The 19,508-nt window shown below is 42.7% G+C and overlaps 1 protein-coding gene across 4 annotated transcripts in view; it reads right to left on the bottom strand.

Annotated features, from left to right (window-relative positions):
• The window catches only part of XPO4 (exportin 4), an 86,383-nt gene that overhangs the window by 43,070 nt on the left and 23,805 nt on the right, over positions 1-19,508 (bottom strand). For 3 of the 4 annotated variants that reach the window (XM_043477625.1, XM_043477627.1, XM_043477626.1), the window contains exons 4-6: positions 16,726-16,864; positions 7,042-7,158; positions 6,184-6,337 (exon numbers count right to left, since the gene is read on the bottom strand). In XM_043477625.1, coding sequence (XP_043333560.1) covers positions 6,184-6,337; positions 7,042-7,158; positions 16,726-16,864 — 410 coding nt within the window. The remainder of the gene's footprint in view (positions 1-6,183; positions 6,338-7,041; positions 7,159-16,725; positions 16,865-19,508) is intronic. The other variant, XM_043477628.1, reaches the window with a different exon arrangement.

The following is a 19,508-nucleotide window of genomic DNA, read 5'->3' as shown; positions in this document are numbered from 1 at the left end:
TCAGAAGCAAGGGGAAGCCCAGTTTTTCTCCTGACATATTTAATCTTCATTGGTACTACTTTTTCTAACAATAAAAACTGCTATTTCTGGCAGAGCACAGAACCATGGAGCCCAGTCTCACACAGCACTTAGTCCAAGGGACCAAAGTCCTTTGAAATAAAGGAGAACTGACCTCACCTGAAAGTCTTCCAAAGCCTTGCCTCCAAATAGCAACGTCGGCTTTACTGGAAATCCTAGAGTAGGGGAAGTTTCTGTACCCCGTTACTATCTTATGATCCAGTTAGCTTCCCCAAGAGCTTGAGCCGAAAAATTTTACCAAAACCAAATCGGATCCACAAAAATAGAATACCAATAAAAGGCAGTGTAACCAAACTAAAAAAAGAATGACTACTTATGCCAACATACCACACATACCTGCCAAGCATTCTTATTACAAAACGACATTGTCATCTCTGATGAGCGTTGCCAACACCCGAGCGTTTATGGACACTAGGTGAGCTGACGGCTAAACAGTGTCAACAGCAGAGAGAGACACCCGAGGCCTGAGCGAAGGCTGTTGAGCTGCCCGCTCAGTAAGCAGGACGCACGCACGTGTCAAGCATCTGTCACCGCACACTGGACGCTGCACAGAGCTGACCACCCAGCAGCAGGACACAGCCGCGCTTCCCTGCGCTCCCAGAAAAGCAGCAGACAGGCACTGCTCAACACACTGACGAAAGGAACGTGACACCTGAGAATGGGCCAGTGGGAGAAAAGCACGCACAGTGTGCACGTCAAAAGCCACAGCAAAGTAAACGTGGCACGGCCTGGGTGCAGGACGGAGGGACGGTCAGGAGGCAGAGAACTCCACGTGCAGAGGCCCAGGGCAGAAGGAGGCAGGGCCCACGGGGGCAGCGCATACTTTTCAATGGGGGTGGAGGTAAGACAGAGGACCCAGGACAAGGATGCTCCCTTTAGACAATAATAATCCAAAAAAACGAAAGCAGGTGGATTTCACCTCAGATCTTTAAAGACAGTGAGCCCAGAGTGGCTGTCTGTGACATCTGCCAAACTGCAGGAGCTACAGGCCTTGCACCGCCAGGCCTGGAGTGAGGACACCTCCATAAACCACTTCTGTGCATATGAAACCTACATGTAAATCCTTAAAAAAAACAAAAAAACAGTTTGCAGAAGACATGTACACAAAAAATCCAAAAACAATCCACTAAAACTATTTTTTGAGCTAATAAGCAGGTTCAGCAACGTTATATGGTACAAGATCAATATACAAAACCTTGTATTTCTATATACCAGCAATAAACATCAGCTATTTGTAACTGAATTAAAAAAATTAAATACTCAGAATAAATTTAACAAAAAAAGTATAAACTTATACTCTGAGAACTATTAAAAGAGAGTTGAAAGAAAAAAAGAGACCTAAAAAGTAGAAAGACATCCCATGTTCATGGATTTGAAAACTTAATATTTTGCCACTTGTTAACATGGCAACTCTCCTCAAACTGATCTACAGATTTAACATAATTCCTATCAAAATCCAAGCAGGTTTTTTTGAAGAAACTGATAAACTGACCCTAAACTCCAAATGGTTACAAAAAAAGACACAGAGAAGACAAAATAATCTTGAAATACACTATTACATTTACAGTTAGGTGATTTTACACATGGAGACCAAAGAATTCAACTGAGAAAAAAATACCTTTATAATAAACTATGCAGGAACAACAGAATATTACATGTAAAATCCCATTATACCTTATATTAATACCTCCACAAAACTTAAAATGGATAATAGACCTCATGCATGATAGACCTACACACAAGGGCCAAAACTATAAAACTCTTAGAACAAAATAAAGGATTGAATCTTTGTGATCTTTAGAACAAAGAACCGACACAACTCAACTTATTATAAATCTACAAAAATCAAGACAATATGGTTTTGGAGAAAGAACAAATAGATCAATGGCACAGAACAGAGAAACCAGAAATAGACCTACAGACACATAGTCAAATGATCTTTGAAGAAGACTAATACAATGAGGCAAAAAAAGTCTTCTACAAAGGCTTAATTACTGGATATTCATATACCAAAAAAACAGAATCAAGACACAGACCATATACTTTTCACAAAAGTCAACTCAAACTGGATCACAGACCTAAAGGTAAAAAGGGAAAACTGCGAGGGACTTCCTGGCAGTCCAGAGGTTAAGACTCCATGTTTTCCACGCAGAGGACACAGGTTCAACCCTGGTCGGGGAACTACAATCTCACGTGCCGTGCGGCGCAGCTGAGAGAGAAAAAAAGAGAATCTTACAAAACTCCTAAAAGACAATATAGGAGAAAATCTAGATGATCTTGTGTTTGGCTGAATAACAAGGCATGATCCACGTTAAGAAAGAACTGATATGCTGGACTTTACTAAAATTAAACATCCCTGATCTGTTCAACTCAATATACTGAGTTAAATGTGATCATTAGATCTTTTACAAGGTATAAAACTAACCATTCAACTCCTGCTCAGTTTCCTAAACAGTAGATCTCCAAGAAATGGCCAAAATTAGAAATTATGTCAGAACTGGGTTCCTTGCAACTAATTTTCTTAATCAGCACTGACAATATATTAACAACTAAGATGTTCAAGCTGAATTTAGAAAAGGCAGAGGAACCAGAGATCAAACTGCCAACATCCACTGGATCATTGAAAAAACAAGAGAGTTCCAGAAAAACATCTACTACTGCTTTACTGACTATGCTAAAGCCTTTGACTGTGTCAATCACAACAAACTGTGGAAAATTCTTCAAGAGATGGGAAAACCAGACCACCTGACCTGCCTCCTGAGAAATCTGTATGCAGGTCAAGAAACAACAGTTAGAACTGGACATGGAACAACGGACTGGTTCCAAATCAGGAAAAGAGTACACTCAGGCTGTATATTGTCACCCTGTTTATTTAACTTATATGCAGAAATGCATATTAACTTATATGCAGAAATGCATGAGAAATGCTGGGCTGGATGAAGCACAAGCTGGAATCAAGATTGCCAGGAGAAATATCAATAACCTCAGATATGCAGATGACACCACATTTATGGCAGAAAGCTAAGGAGAACTAAAGAGCCTCTTGATGAAAGTGAAAGAGGAGAGTGAAAAAGTTGGCTTAAAACTCAACATGCAGAAAATTAAGATCATGGCATCCAGTCCTATCACTTCATGGCAAATAGAAGCAGAAACAATGGAAACAGTGACAGATTTTATTTTGGGGGAACTCCAAAATCACTGCAGATGGTGACTGCAGCCATGAAATTAAAAGATGCTTGCTCCTTGGAAGAAAAGCTGTAACAAACCTAGACAGCATATTGAAAAGCAGAGACAGTACTCTGTCAACAAAGGTCCATCTAGTCAAAGTTATGGTTTTTGCAGTAGTCATGTATGGATGTGAGAGTTGGACTATAAAGAAAGCTGAGCGCCAAATAATTGATGCTTTTGAACTGTGGTGTTGGAGAAGACTCTTCAGAGTCCCTTGGACTGCAAGGGGATCCAACCAGTCCATCCTAAAGGAAATCAGTCCTGAATATTCATTGGAAAGACTGATGCTGAAGCTGAAGCTCTAGTACTCTGGTCACCTGACTCATTTGAAAAGACCCTGATGCTGGGCAAGATTGAAGGCGGGAGGAGAAGGGGACAACAGAGGATGAGATGGTTGGATGGCATCACCTACTCAATGGACATGAGTTTTAGTAAGCTCTGAGAGTTGGTGTAAGCTCAGGGAAGCCTGGTGTGCTGCAGTCCATAATGTTGCAAAGAGCTGGACACGACTGAGCGACTGAACTGAACTGAGTTTCATTCCACTGCCATAGTCTTTGTCCTACATTTGGGCTAATCCACTCAAAGGAAGAAATGCTTGACTGGAGTTCCTGAGCCAGCGGACGGCTGTACAGGAACACACAGGCAGAGAGGCACCCCTTGTGCGTCGTGACAAAGGATCCCGTCCCGCAAGACTGAGGCTCCCTTTTCTTGACACAAGGAGAGCTTGCCTTCAGCAACACGGCAGTCCTGCTTATCATTTTCAGATGACAGGTCTTCCAAAGCCCTCACTACACTTTATAAAACCATTTTGTATGTGTGTATCTTTTAAAAAATTATGTTTCCAAACTCCCAGAGCACTATTTCCCCATACAAAACAGTTATTCTTCAGTCCACTGAATTTTCCCGTAAAACAGAGACTTTAAAGTTGGCTACAATATACACAGCGTAACTTTCCTTGATTTTCCCACATATCATTAATGTTTTGATAGTTCCTTATGGCCTGTTACTTTTTCAATCTGTCCCAAAGTTTTTTAGTATCTTTCGTCCTCTCCACCAGATCTTCCTGGTGGCTCAGACAGTAAAGTGTCTGCCTATAATTCAGGTAGACCTGGGTTCAATCCCTGGGTTGGGAAGATCCCCTAGAGAAGGAAATGGCAACCCACTCCAGTATTCTTGCCTGGAAAATCTCATGGACAGAGGAGCCAGGCAGTCGCAGGCTCCTCTGGAGTCCATGGAGTCGCAAAGAGTCAGACACGACTGAGTGACTTCACTTTCTTTCTTTTCCCCTCAACCCCCAACAAAAACTGGAGCAAAACTTAAGATTGCAAAACACAAACGGGAAATGTTTTTCAAAGCAAACCTAAGGTAATACATGCCCCCTAACAATCAAAAGGAAAATACTGAAAATATAAAGCTGATTATTAGGAGAAAGAGGACTCGAGACTAGGATGGTAAGGATTAACCTCCCTGTGAGCTCTGCCCCGCTCACTGTGACCCCCTCTGGGCAAGAGGTCTGGGGACTCGTTCCCCTTCCCAGCATCTGACAGCTCGCATTCTGTCACATAAATGGAGTAGCCCCCCCACCAAACTCCCAGTTTACAGCCCAGGGGACGAATGAGTTCCCATCTGTGCAGAGTCCAGTGCATCCTCATGTCTGAAATGGTTGGTCCTCTACGTCCGTCTACTCTTTTCTCCTAAACAGACCCCCATCCTCCAAGAAGGGACTAACACACGGAGAACAGGTTAAATGAAACACCGTGTAACTTCCTGTACTGTAAGGAACAGACCAGATCAAGGAAAAGAGAGCACAGCACAGACAGACAGCTGATCAAGCAGACGCCTACGAGCTCAGCAAACATGTGCTAGCTCCCAAGAGTGCTGTAAATGCATCCTCTTGTTCACTCATAGCCCATGTCCCCATTCTACAGGTAGATACAGTGAGACTCAAAGGAGTAAGTAACAGGCCTGAGATCGGCTGAAACTCGGGCCTGGATCTGTGACTCAACTAGGATGCATATTACTGCTTTGTCTATCAAGTGAGCAAATGTGCTAGAAAAGCAAATCAAAATCTAAGGAACAGCAGCAACTTATTTAGAACAGTTCTAATAGCAGTTCTAACACACAAGTATCTCTACTTAAGTAAATAATTAAAAAGCAGATACTTTGTGTCTATAATATAGTCCATTTAAACTCTGTACTACTAATAATGTGCTGTGCTTAGTCCTGTCTGACTCCTTTCAATCCCATGGACTGTAGCCTGCCAGGTTCCTCTGTCCATGGAATTCTCCAGGCAAGAATACTGGAGTGGGTTGTCATGCCCTCCTCCAGGGGATCTTCCCAACCCAGGAATTGAACCAGGGTCTCCTGCATTGCAGGTGGATTCTTTACCAGCTGAGCTACTGAAATTTTCATGTTTTTATATTGGGAACACTTTTTGAGGAGTAAACATATTATTACCTTATTATCTACACTTTAACAACACTGTAATCAACAAAGATCAAGTGGAGAACTCCCAACTAGCCTTAAGGAAAGTCAGCCACAATCTGAATGGAATCACAGGTTACAGGAGAAAATGACTGGGTTTCTTCATAAAATCCCTCCCCACCAAGGTGTGCAACTACCCCGTGGTTAGCAACAGCCTGGTGATGTACCACACTTCCATGTATTCAACCCTCTTCTACAAAGTTATAAATGAAACTTTAAATGTCTTAAGCATTCCACTGCACTGTGGTAACATAAAGTAAAATTCTATTTCTAAAAGGTTCTTCTTCTCTTTCAAAAACATGTTCTCTTGACCTACAGAGACACAGTGCCCTCAGCTACAAAAGTCATGCATGACCACGGCCACATGTCAGCCTGCAGAGGCTGGAAGGATATGGTTTGGAGGCAGGAAGTTCCAGCTGAGGACGTGGTTGGCCAGGGCGAGGTAGCGCTGGAACACGGACGACATCTGGGCGCTAAGGTGCTCCCGCTGGCTGAACTCCTGCAGCACCTGCACCGTCAGCAGGAAGATCTGGCGGAGGTCTTCCTCCTGCAGTCAATTAACCACACGTGCGCTGGTCAAACGCTTATACAAAATACATTCCCTTTTAGAACCATAAAAGCAAACAAACAGAAACCTTAAAATTTCCAATGGAAAGCATGACTTCTTTAAAGACACCTTCCATTTTTAGGCCTGCCTGGAAGTTACATTGCAGAATGCTCTCAAGTGATGCCATCTGAAGACACCACCGTCACTTACAGGCCACTCTCCAGAGAAGCAGGTCTGAGGTGAGAGCCAGTGGCTTCAGCGTGAGCCCTCCGACTGAAACCAGTGTCTTCACATAACTCACTTTGGAGTCAAACAATACACACAAAACAAAGAGCCCACGCCATCTGCAATAACACTGAAATACACAGCCCTTTCTGGCACACTGCCAGGCCTATTTTTAAGACCAGCAGAATCCCACCAACTGAATTAGTTCTATCTAAACACAATACGAACAAAATTAATAAGCTGAGGATCTTAATAGTAGCATTTCTGTTTTAAGACTAAAATTAAACAAATAACCTTAAATCATCAACTACATTCACTGAAGCTATCACTTTACTGTATCCTATGAAATCACAACACAAATTTTCAGGTACAGGCTATCATTCAACTAGATAAAAGAAACATTCTCACTCCACTAGAAACAAATTGAGTAAAAAGTGAATGATCTAATGATTAAAACATAAAAACAAAAATAACAGTACCTGGAAAACTCTTTTGCAGTTGCCATGGAACTCCATACTCAGTCCAATGTTGCTCGTTTTACTTGAACTTGAGAATTCACTCAACAGTGCAGTGAGAATTGAACAGGCCAAAGTTTGCTGTAAGTATTCGATAACAAATGATCGTGAGTCACTGTTTTCCCATGCTTGGTTTCAATACAATATCTGTTCAACATAATGAAATGCTTTTATCTCTGGAGCACCCATCATATCTTCTGCCACGAGAAAATCACACACAACAGGGTAAAGATGAGCTCGCCGCTCCCTGTGGCCTTGGAATTGTGGATACATCAGCTCACCCCAGTTATGGGAGACACTGAGCCTGGCACTCAGGACGCCCTCCTACTGCTCCTCAACCACAGTATAAATGGTATTTTAAGATGATTGATATTTAATGTATTATTTCTTTTGATTCACACAATCCATATCCCCATTTGACATTTGAAAGAAGTGAGAGTCAAAGAGCGAGTCATCAAGGCCAACTGAGTTTTGAACCCAGGTTTGTCTGACTCTAAGTTCTGATGACTGTAACCTGTATTTCCAAACAGAAGAAAAGTGAAACAGATTTTAGAGTCTCCAAAATATTAACCAGGTAGTACTGCTGAGTTTTTGCAACTGAAAACAAAGATTTTCCTTCTCGGTAGCTGTATCAATAGGCCCAACTATCAGCTCACTGCTTTTACTCACAGTGTCAAGGTACCATGACAGGGACGATACCACTTACTCTGGCAAGTTTCCAGAGGTTACACAGAAATATGCACACTACCCACAGAAATATGCACACTACCTCTGAACAACCCAAAGATTAAAGTCAGGACGATACTATTTATGCTGCTTATACAACAGCTGAGCACAGTCCTACCCACCCACCAACTGCAGCATCTCTGCTCAGAAATGCTTCTGATGTCCGTACCTTGACCTTACAGATACTTGTCTCGGCAATCTTATCAAATACACAAAGAATTAAATTCCTACAGATTACCACACATTGATACTTGTTGAAGATGAAAGATGGCTATACAGGTGACCACTATACTACCCACAGTGTACTTGTACACTTTTGTAGTATTGGTATGTTTTTGCACGTGTCTAAAATTTTCCTCAAAGAAAACGCAAAAAGGAAATAAATTCCTATTGGCCTCTAAATCTTAACTGGTAAGTATGATGTATAATTAACAATTATGATAGCACCCTGACCCAGAGATTCAAGCAGCTTGTCAGACTTTTCCATACCAGAAAGCCCTAACAACATGGATTACGTGTGAATACCCTCAGGAATCCCGGGGTGCACACACCCGACTGCCTTTGACAGTAAGTCCTCTGACTATAAAGCTTAAAGACACACACATTCACTTTGTAACTGTACTTCAAAATACACTTATGTTATAACATTAAAATATCCCCTTTTACCCAATCTTCAAGAAGAGTGTGTAAGTTGGACTGCCTTTGCAGGGACCCAGGCACGGGGGAGAAATGAGCGTTCAAAGCTTCTCTCAAAGCGACAGCTGACCACACTCCCTTCATCTCACAGTTGAAAGGGGCATAGACATGCACCAAGTGCAACCATCTTCATGTTTAGCTAACAAAACTGGTTGAAAAACTGGCTTTCTTTTAAAATAGTGATTAATGATCGAAGTGCCAGCAATCAAAAGTTCACAGATACATTTAAGTAGCACTGGGATCAACGATGAATGTAGTTTTTAAATACGGCTAGGTTCTGGTAAGGAAAGTGGGTAGTAGTATTAAATACAAATTAATGAAATTCAAAAGGAAAAGTTAACTTACAAGGATGTATCATGATGAGTTACAAGATCCTATGATTCTGAAAACAATTTTCCCCCATACTTTCCACTTTTCTCTTACCCCTTCTAAATAAGACTTCAGTACACAGAAAGAACACTATGAACAGAAACCTAAATGTTTAAGAAAACATGTCTTACTGAAAAACAGAAAGTAATTTTGGAATCTCAGGTGAAATAATCAATCTACTGAAAACAGGACTGATGCACAAGTTATTCAAAAACATGCAAACTGAAAAGAACCCAGAAGCACTCGTTAAATATAAACATATCATCTTTACAAATTATCTATAATAGTTTTGCACAAGTAATCTACAACTTGCCACAAATTGGTTTTTAGTGCCAGATTATTTTGTTGTTCAGCTAAGTCCTGTCCGACTCTTTGCAACTCCATGGACGGCAGCATGACAGGTTTCCCTATCCTTCGCTATTTCCTGGAGTTTGCTCAAACTCATATCCATTGATTTGGTGATGTCATCCAACCATCTCATCCTCTGCTGCCCACTTCTCCTTCTGCCCTCAATCTTTCCCAGTAACAGGGTATTTTCCAACTGAGTAGGTTGGCTCTTCAAATCAGGTGGCCAAAGTATTAGAGCTTCAGCTTCAGCATCAGTCCTTCCAGTGACTATTTAGGGATGATTTCCTTTAGGATTGACTGGTTTAATCTCCTTGATGTCTAAGGGATTCTCAAGAGTCGTCTCTAGCACCACAGTTCAGAAGTTTCAACTCTTCAGTGCTCAGCCTTCTTTATGGTCCTACTGTCACGTCCATGCATGACTACTGGAAAAACCATAGCTTTGACTAGATGGGCTTTTGTTGGCAAAATGATGTCTCTGCTTTTTAATATGCTGTCTAGATTTGTCATTGTTTTTCTTCCAAGGAGCAAGGGTCTTTTTATTTCATGGCTGCAGTCTCCATCCACAGTGACTTTGGAGCCCAAGAAAATAAAATCTGTCATTGTTTCCACTTCTTCTCCAAACTATATTCACCTCAAAACAGCATAAACTACAACCATATATAAATGTTTAGTAACATAACTTACTTTATTGTTTGAGTACATGCTGACTGAGCATGTACTCACAATAAAGCTTTATTTTTATGTGAAATAAGCACTTCCTGGGAGTACGAGCACGGGTCTGTGGTGAGCGAGTGAAGGAGGCAGGAGCAGGGAGAGGTGAGGACCTTCCTGAGGCCACTCCAGCAGAGGAGAAGGAAGCATGCTTAAAAGTCAGTCTCCTTTAGCCACAAGCCTCAGCAGACACACAGGGAGTCCCCAGTGGGATGGTATTGCTTTTGCAACATCCCAGCACAACGGAGACTTTCACACCAATAAAGTACAAATACACCCATAAAGGGAAGTGTATTCTTAACCCTGGATTGGCCAAAAAGTTCATAAGATGTTATGGGAAAATGGGAACGAATTTTTTAGCCAACTCAATACATAAGTAAAAACAAACTACATTCTTATTGTAGACTTAGTTTGTTGACCATAAGAATATTTTGTTTTTAAATTAATTTTTATTCCTACAAAAATAACCACTGAGAGGTTACTACTGTAATGTGTTTACTGCTTTCTAATTTTTAAGTGCAGTTATACATTATTTATTATAATACATTACCATTATCCCAGTGTATTGTTTTATATTCTACCTTTTCCACTTTACAATTATGAAACAAAAGGACAAACTTTCAAAAACAAGTGGGTCCCTAGCAAATCCACCATTCAAGGACTTAAGAAATACATGAAAATAAATCATGCAGCATGGTCAGCGGTGCTACCAGAAATCAAATATCCTGGCTTTGACCTACCTAAAACAACCAGCTCTTTAAGAACTAAAGTTAAGTGAGATACTGTATCATTAAAAGATAACTGAGCAGTTTTATTCGCTCCTTAATGTGGAAGCCCTGCAAGGCTTCGAGGTTGGCATCATTAATGAGAATACTGTGGCCCAGAAGACTGCCAGTTAACAGAAATCCCTGGAGAATGATCAATGTGAAGCATGGACTGCACACGGAATAAGCGAGGTGCTCTGCACAGACCAGCAGAGCGCTCCTCCTGTTCACAGAGGACGCAGACACTTCCTGGTGTCTAAGACGAGTCACTTGTCTCCAGACCATCTACCAACCAGATCCCATGAACACTAAGCATCGTGCAAGCAGGGCAGGGCACTCAGGAGGCAGCCAAAGAGCCTCAGAGAAGGGGAAGCTCCTTCTCGGGGAGAAGTGGAGGAAGTCCTCCCCTCTGCCAGCTCCAGGGGTCCCCCGAGGGCATAACCCCTGAACCCCCACAGCTCAGTGCCTTCCGGGGCTAGGTCTTATTTCTGCTCTAGGGACAGACAGAGCTAGGTCTTATTGCTGTATTAAAGACAGTGACTCCAATATTTCGGGGGCCAGAAACAGAATCTGTGGTCACTACAGTGGGAACCCCACTGAAACCAGGTCAGAGGTGACTGGCTGACTGGCAAGCAGTGTACCGTGAGGCTTGCACTGAAGTTATCAATCAGGATGAAGCTGGTATAAAGGACCGTCAGTACAAAGAGGTGAACACGGCAATGCTTCATTTATCCAAAATCATAAAGACTAAGTATCTGTTGATCTTCCAAATGCAGCAAGCAAACGCTTTTAATGAAACTTACTTCATGTAAAATTTTCCAAAACAACCATTCTAAGGCAATTATACATGGTATGGTGACAAAGCGAGCACCGGGAATCCACTAAAACACACAAGGCGAGTTCCCAGCCCAGGACACTGGGGGCAGAGCCCAGCCCTGCTGGACAGACGTGTGCCCACGGCTGTGCCCAGGCGCCGTCTGTGCCTGTCACTCGCTGCTGCTGGCAGTGTGATCAGCACTAACAAGCAGCCCCAAGCGACAGCGTTCATTTCCAATAACTCAGAAGCCAAATAATAATATTCGTTACAACTATACCCCAAATCAATTCCAAATGAAAACCCTCTGCGGGACTCCCCCAGTGGGCCAGGACATGGACCTTAAACCCTACTGTTTCACATAAAGAGGTCAGAAAAGCTGGGCCCTGACAGGCTGAGACTCAGCACGTCTAGTGACTGAACCCAAGCACTTCATCACAGCCTCGACTGTCAACCATGAAACGGCTATACCTTGTCACCACAGAGGTCACATGACGGCCCTGAGGTTCAGACTGGATGACGGGGGAAAATGCTACATAAATGCAGCAAATATGACAGGATAAAGTCAAAAGGCAACAGCATCCTCATGATCATAAAAATAGCCTGTGTTGGCTTCTTTAGTCCTACTTCCTGACTGTTAACTACAATCCACCAAATTAAAATCACAAGGTAAGTTACCAATTTAAAAAAGAAAACCAAAACTAAAGCATCGCTCGTCCAACAGTGCTTACTCACCTAGGTTAGTAAGCCAACCTGTGCCTGACACAAGGGAAGGAGGAAAATTAACATTAACACAAGGGAAGGAGGAAAATGAGTGTTCCCAATTTTTTTTTAGCTGTTGATGAATGTCAAAGACAAAACTTAATATGTAAAACAAGTAGAGGACATTCAATGAGGTTTGAAGGTAATGAAAGAGTCTAATATGTTTTCTTTCACTGAAGTACTAAAATTCACAAGTCGATTCACCAGCTAACAGCTGAAGTAACTGCAGCCTTCATATTAGAAGTCTTAAAGCAGAATTCTCATTTCCAGTAAAAGACACTAATTTCACAGAAGTGGAAAGAACACCCTTCAGGGACAACGTGCCTCACTCTCCAGCTTACTGTCACTAGAACAAGATACTCGCACACTAACCAGCTGACAAAATACAATACTCTTGTTCAGAGAGAACTGTCTCTTATAATAGCCTGGCTCTTGCCCCTAGAGCTTTATTACCAAGAATAAACTTTATGAAAGGTTGCCATACATAAAGCAGACCTCCAGCTGCTCCTCTAAGCAAACATCAATGAGACTTGTGATAAGAGAGATTAAGTTGCTATCACGTCCACCAGCAGCCGGGAATTTCTCACCCTCTTCTCTCTAGCATGGCAAAGAGGAAGAAAGGAGGCTTAAACCACACATTCAACAGCTTTAAGAGTGACTTACATAGGCCAACTGCTTTCAAAGGAAATAAAACAAACATGAAATAGGTTAAAAATTTAGTCTGAATGTTAATTAAAATACAACATTTAGCCACTTTCCTTGGGAAGCGAGGACTCCTATTAACTCCTCCAAGGGGTGACCCCCTGCCCTGGGGACAAAGCAGCCCAGGGGGAGGCCTGTGCACATCAGGAGGGGACGGCACAGGACAGAGACCCACACACACAACGCCCGCAAAGACAGCACAACACACAGACAACTGTGTGGTCTCAACAGGAAACTGTGTTAACTCACAAAATGCAGAGAACAAAGACCATAGGGCACTCTTAAAAAGTGTTTAAAGGAAACATGCTGGTCATATACTCTTAAAATACACAAATAGTTTTCATTCATGGATAAGAGCAGAAATACTTTCTTCTGGTTTTCAACACTTAAAATGCCATTGAATAGACAAAAATGATAGCATGTCCTAAGATCCTGTAAAAAAAAAAAGGGGGTGTGAGGCCAGGAGGGACATAGCATTTGCCAAGTGCTCTTAATGCTGTCCTTCCCATAATGGTCAATTACCACCCAGAGAAGTTAAAACAATTTCTCAAGTAAGAGAGGTAGTTTACCACCACTGATAAATGGCAAAGCTAGGACGTGAACCTAAGTGTGAATCCAAAGTCAAAATCCATGCTGTAGCATATGATCCTGCCCCAAATGCGTTCACACTTGCAACTTGACTAGCATGATGCTGGACCAGAAGCTACACTCAGAAAGCAAGGGGGAGAGCCAGAACTAAGTTGGCTAATAGTCAGTTAGCCAAACTGACTACTTTCCAGTCAATTAGGAACAACAGGAAGCATCGTTCTTAAAAGGGTAAAGTTAGTCAACTAACCTACAAAATCATGAGGTCAACCCTTTCTTTCATCCAAAGAAAACCAGTTACCACTTCAAGTATCTCTAAAATCACCTTTATACCAAAAGTTTCTGGCCACCATCATCAGTTCTCCGATTTTATCATTTTGCTTTCTTATCAAAGTTTTAAACCTCTTCCTCACTGCTATTCATGTCTCCAAGACTAAGAAAATCTCATGCAAACTCTTGAAGCACTCGCACAAATCCTTAGCAGCTGAGAAGACGGGAAGACAGACTAAAACGTTTCCTGGTCTGCAGCCTCATCTTTAAACCTGCTGAAGGAACAGGAACGGCTCCAGGCACACGTCTTGAACTTGAATTTGCCATATAAATGCGGGAATGCTTTCCAAGACCACACATTTTCAGTGTGGTCACCAAAACAAATTCATCTAGCAATCCTGAAATTAAGTTCTACATCCCACTACTGACTTCCTGCTACTATAAAAGTCCTGTTAGGAGAAATTTAACTTTAAAAAACTCCTCCTGTTTTGGAATAGTTCCTGAGAATATTAAATTTACTCATTCCTCTCAAAGGGAATGTACTGTGAACAGCGCAAAATCTTCTCTAACTAAACAGCTACATCTGTTTCAATCATTCTGGAACATCGGTTATTTCAGTGGCTCTAAGAACCTATCGCCATTTGCAGTGAGCCTACTTTCTGGGGTGGGTCAGGGTTGGTTACCCAGGGGGAGAGAGAGGAGGGCACAATTCCCAATTCCCGGCGTGTGCGCATTCCTGACAGCAAGGGCTCCAGGCCTTCGTCTTCAGCATCCAGAGACTACCATGGTGAACGAGAACAGAGTAGAAATTCCACCTCGACACTGACACCTCAGCCGACAGGATCACCAAGGACAATCAACAACAATCCCAGAGCCACTGCTAAGTTCCTCAAGTCCACCTCCTGGTCAGTCACAGTGAGCTGGAATCCTGTCCTGCACACAAGTCACCTGAGACAGAGAGTCGCTAAGTAAAATCAAAGTTACAAAGAGGAGCCTGTTCAGAGTTGGGGCTGGGATGATATTTCCAAGGGGCAGCCTCAGCTCCAACCTTTTCCCTATGAGTTCCAGCCAGACAGGCTGCCACATGACTTCCCCATGACCATCAGCGAGGTCCTTGCTGGACTGCCCACATGGCCAAAAGTGAGGCAGGAAAACAAAATCCACGCCACTGTGGTACTCTGGACACACAATGAATGCAGGCCCTGAGGTGCCAGTGCCTCAAGAGCAAAGCTCTTCACCAGAAGTGGGAGACTCCATCTACCTACAGAGGGTTTTGAAAGCGTATTCCCAGGTATCTTTACCTTGGAAACTGTTAATGGAATCTTATCTGCAGACTATTTTCAACAGAGCTCCTCACTACACAAAGTCAAAACAACTCATAAAATTTAATGATTCAAACATGCACATCTTTGAAGTTGTTAGCTTTATATAAACAATTAAACTAGAAGACTACAATTAAGTGGAAGGAACACAGAATAGGATTTTTAGACTACAAAGTCTCTAGACTACAGGGTCCAATTCAGTTGTCTTTTGTGGTGTGTGGCTATCTTGAATTCAAATAAAATTTAATTAAAATAAAATAAAAAATTCAGCTCCTCAGTCACACAAGCCACATTTCAAATACTCAGAAGCTGCATGTGCCAAGGCTGGAGAGTGAAGACAGGACATCTGCATCAACACAGTGACTCCTACCGACAGCACGGCTCCTGGAAGAAACCAGCCACGACACAACACACAGCACACCATCTACACAGCCAACCTCAAACGCTCTGTCTTGACTGTGTGGTTGTTCACCGGCACACAGAACTGTCACAACCTGATGGATACAGTAATGCATGGAATTTACTCAATAAAGCTGATAAGAAAAACTCCAAAGGAAAGAAATAACTAGGGCAGATATAGGAAATTCCTTTGGTGGAGACCTCACTGGGTCAGTCCCAGAAGGAGTGGGAGGTAAGCGTGCACACACATATGTTGTGTCTGTGTGTGTGTGTGTCAGAAGTGGCAGAAGACACCCCAGATACTGTAGAAGGGAAAGGACAGGGCCTATGGTCCTCCTAAAATGATCTCACACCACAAGTCACATACCACCACCCTGCTCGCTGGGGGACCACTAGACACCATCCATATAGAGACGTAAGGGGCAGAGCCTCAAAGACACCTTTCAAATGATTAAGGAAAAGGAACTGGGAATGTGAAAAGATGGCCCAAAATACCGAAAGGTTTAACACCTGAGAATCAGCTGAGCCAGGTACTGCCAACCCCAACTGGACACAAACTAAATCTCCCCCAGCTGATGAAGTCAGCAACTCCAGCCAAGAACCACAGCTGACCACAGCCCACCACTCTCTAGACTGACTGGTTCTCATAGGCAACAGGAGATGGAAAGGTAAGAACCAGCCAGGCTCCCCAGAAAACTCAGGTGTGCAGTCACACCTGGTAGTCATAGCACGCCTTCACCTATTAGTATTGCAACACTTAAGAATTTTCATGTCAGATATCATTTTCGTATTTGCCTCACACATTTCCAAATCCTTTCAAAGGTTTATTAAAAATGGGGGGAAATGTTCAACAGAAGGGTAATGGTTAAGAATATTATGGTATATTAGCTTGTAATACTGGACACCATTAAATAGGATTATGAAAACTATACAAGATTTATGAACTTATGATTATGAATCCTGGTAACACAGAAAAACAGAATCAAATGAAAAAGCAAAGTACACTCTACCCACAGTATGTACACATATAAAAGAAAGACTAGAAGAAAACATGAACAAACAGAAATTGCTTGATTTATCAGACTGTGCCTTTTTTCAATGTAGATACCCATTACTGTTGCTGTAACAGTATTAGTGTAATACAAAATAAAACTTAAATATTTACAAATAGCACACTTACCACAGTGGGGTTGCCACTACTTATCAACTGGCTGACTTCATGAAAAATGCTTTTGCAGTCAATTGATTTATCTAATGATCCTCGTTTTACAATTACTGCTACTGCTAATAGAATCTGTTCCCGAACATACTTTTGGAGGCTGTAAAACATAAAAATCATTGTGAAAACTTTTACACAAATCCAATATAAAAATACTCCCAGATTCCTCACTGTGCCTGCAGCTGCTAGCAGCACGGCTCACAACTAAGGTGGCGTGCTCCTGGTCACACAATGGTCTACTGCAGAGTCCGGGGCTCGAATCCACACTCCAGCAGCAACGGTTATGTGACCCTGGACAAGCTCCTTCACACCCAGAGCCTCAGTCTCCTCATGAAATAGGGGTAAGAGTAACAGGGTTGTCACAACAAGGACTGCCCACTCTCAGCTTCACAGTCCATGCACACTAAGCGCCATGGCAACTCCGGGCAACCCTGCCAGACGGACATGCTGCAACTTCGTCTCCATCTCCATCACTGCTAACATGGAAAGGTAATGTGCCAGCTAGCCAAGAAACAGCACCATAAAAACATACACACTCTTAAAAACCTGTTTGTACAGATACGAACACGAAATACAAAAGTCTTTGTATCTAAGTTCTGTTCTTCAGTGTGGTGGCAGAAACACCTGTTTCAGATGGAAGCCTCCTACAAAGCCCGTTGGGCCACAGGGACATACAGACTTAACTGCCTTTTCACAACCGTTTCTTAAAAGGAAGGCTTGGAAAACCTAACTCTGAACTTCATAATCCAGCCTCTAGAACGTCACACAGATTCAATAACCACGTGCCCCTGGGACAAAACCCAAACTCCCCAGCATGGCTCATGGCAGTAGGAGCCACCCCAGACTCCCCACCCCTTGCCGTCCAGCACAAGAACAAACAGTGCCTGCTTTACTCTGAATGGTGTCCCCATGCAGACATAAAAGGTAGAGCCCTCACTTTTAAGGGGGTTCCTGGGCCTCCCTCCATCTCAGCCCCTCCACTCACTCTCACAACTGCAGCTGCACTGAACCTCCCTCAGGGCCTGCCCCCTAAACACCTCTCTCTGCACCTGGCTGGTCATCCAGAGGAGGGTTCCCCATACCACACACAACACGAAGTGTCTGTTTCTGGGGGGTTAACTGTGTCTCCCAGGCTGGTTGCCATGCCGAGCATGCTGCTGTAGTCCCATGGAAAAAGCACACTGCCTGCCATACAACAGGCATTTACCAGACATTCATCCAAATGAACAAACATGACTTGCTCTGTCAAGAATGAAGAGAAAAATATTCCTTCAAAATAGACCTGAAGGATTCATTAAGCAAATAAAAGCAAAGACCCTACTGTGTGTAAAAATGTGAGGTGACCAGGGGGAATGTTTGTACTTCTCAGGGACACAACAGTTTGAAACAATGACTGCCACTAGAAAGGTACACAGAGCTAGTTTTAAAGATCACTACTGGGACTCTTTACGATCCCATGGACGTATGCCACCAGGCTCGTCTGTCCATGGAAAAATTCCAGGCAAAAATACTGGAGTGGGTTGCCTTTCCCTTCTCCAGGGGATCTTCCCAACCCAGGGATCAAACCCGTGTCTCCTGCACTGCAGGCAGATTCTTCACCATCTGAGCCACCAGGGAAGCCCAACTCACTGGAGAACAGTAATACCTACAATTCATTAAGTGCTTATGATCTGTCTTTATATAAACTAACTTCACAAAAATTAATACATTTAATCCTCACAATCTTTTGAGTAAAGTACAACTATTCACTCTATTTAATAATGAGACAACTAATGCACAAAGACATTAATTTGCCCAAGGCCATGGAGTTAGTAAGGGCCACAAGGGGGATTCATAGTCCAGTTCTCAATCACTATGCTATACTGCCTCTAAAAAGTGTACCCTGCATTTCACTCACAGATTGGAGGAAACAGTAGAAAAGAAAGGAAAACTCTGGTGTCTGCCATGGGAGATACACAACAGTATGTATGTATTAGTCCACAGTCCCTAACCTGTAGCACTCTACCCATGTGGCATACCAAAAGCTTTAACTTGACTCTGATCCACTCACAGGACATTATACAAGATTAAAACATCTGTGCCGTGAAAGTCCAAAAAAGGCAGAACTGTTTTAGATTAAACGAGACACAACAACTAAATACATATAATCTGTGGTTAAATCCTGGATCAAAAAGTAACCTACAGAAGATAAAAGGGATACAAGCAGCACTATTCAGACAACTGGGAAGGTCAGAATTATGGTGAATAATGTAAATACAGAGTTATATCAAGAGCACTGAGATGATCTGAGGAGAGCTGCACTGCAGGATTTAAGGGGTGGGAGTCACTCAATCACTGGCTGAGCCTCTGCCAGGGAGAAGGCACATGGCATGGTCACAGCACTCCTCTTTCCACTTGGCTGAAAACTTTTTTCCCTAAAAGTAAGTGTGGGAGACAATATATAAGTGAACTATTTCCATGTGGAACCTGACAATCAACTCTAAAATAGCTCCTGAACTCACTGGAATTATTATGGTGAGATGATTTTGGATAACACAAGAGATGACATGCACACAACTGAACTCTGCCAAGCTGAAAGGCTGGGTAAGTAGGCGCATACGGGTGGGGATGGGGAGACCTGTGATAAATGAGCAGCTCCAGGTTGGTGGGGGAGTGTCTGTGTGTGTATGTGGGGTGGGGGGGGGGGGGTTGGACTGTGATACATGAGAAGCTTCAGGGCAAGTTGACAGCAACATTCAAAAGGG

The sequence above is a fragment of the Cervus canadensis genome, chromosome 9, assembly GCF_019320065.1.
Source record: "Cervus canadensis isolate Bull #8, Minnesota chromosome 9, ASM1932006v1, whole genome shotgun sequence".
Lineage (NCBI taxonomy): Eukaryota > Metazoa > Chordata > Mammalia > Artiodactyla > Cervidae > Cervus > Cervus canadensis.
Note: the sequence above shows the minus strand (reverse complement) of the source record. Positions and strands in the feature narration are given on the sequence as shown.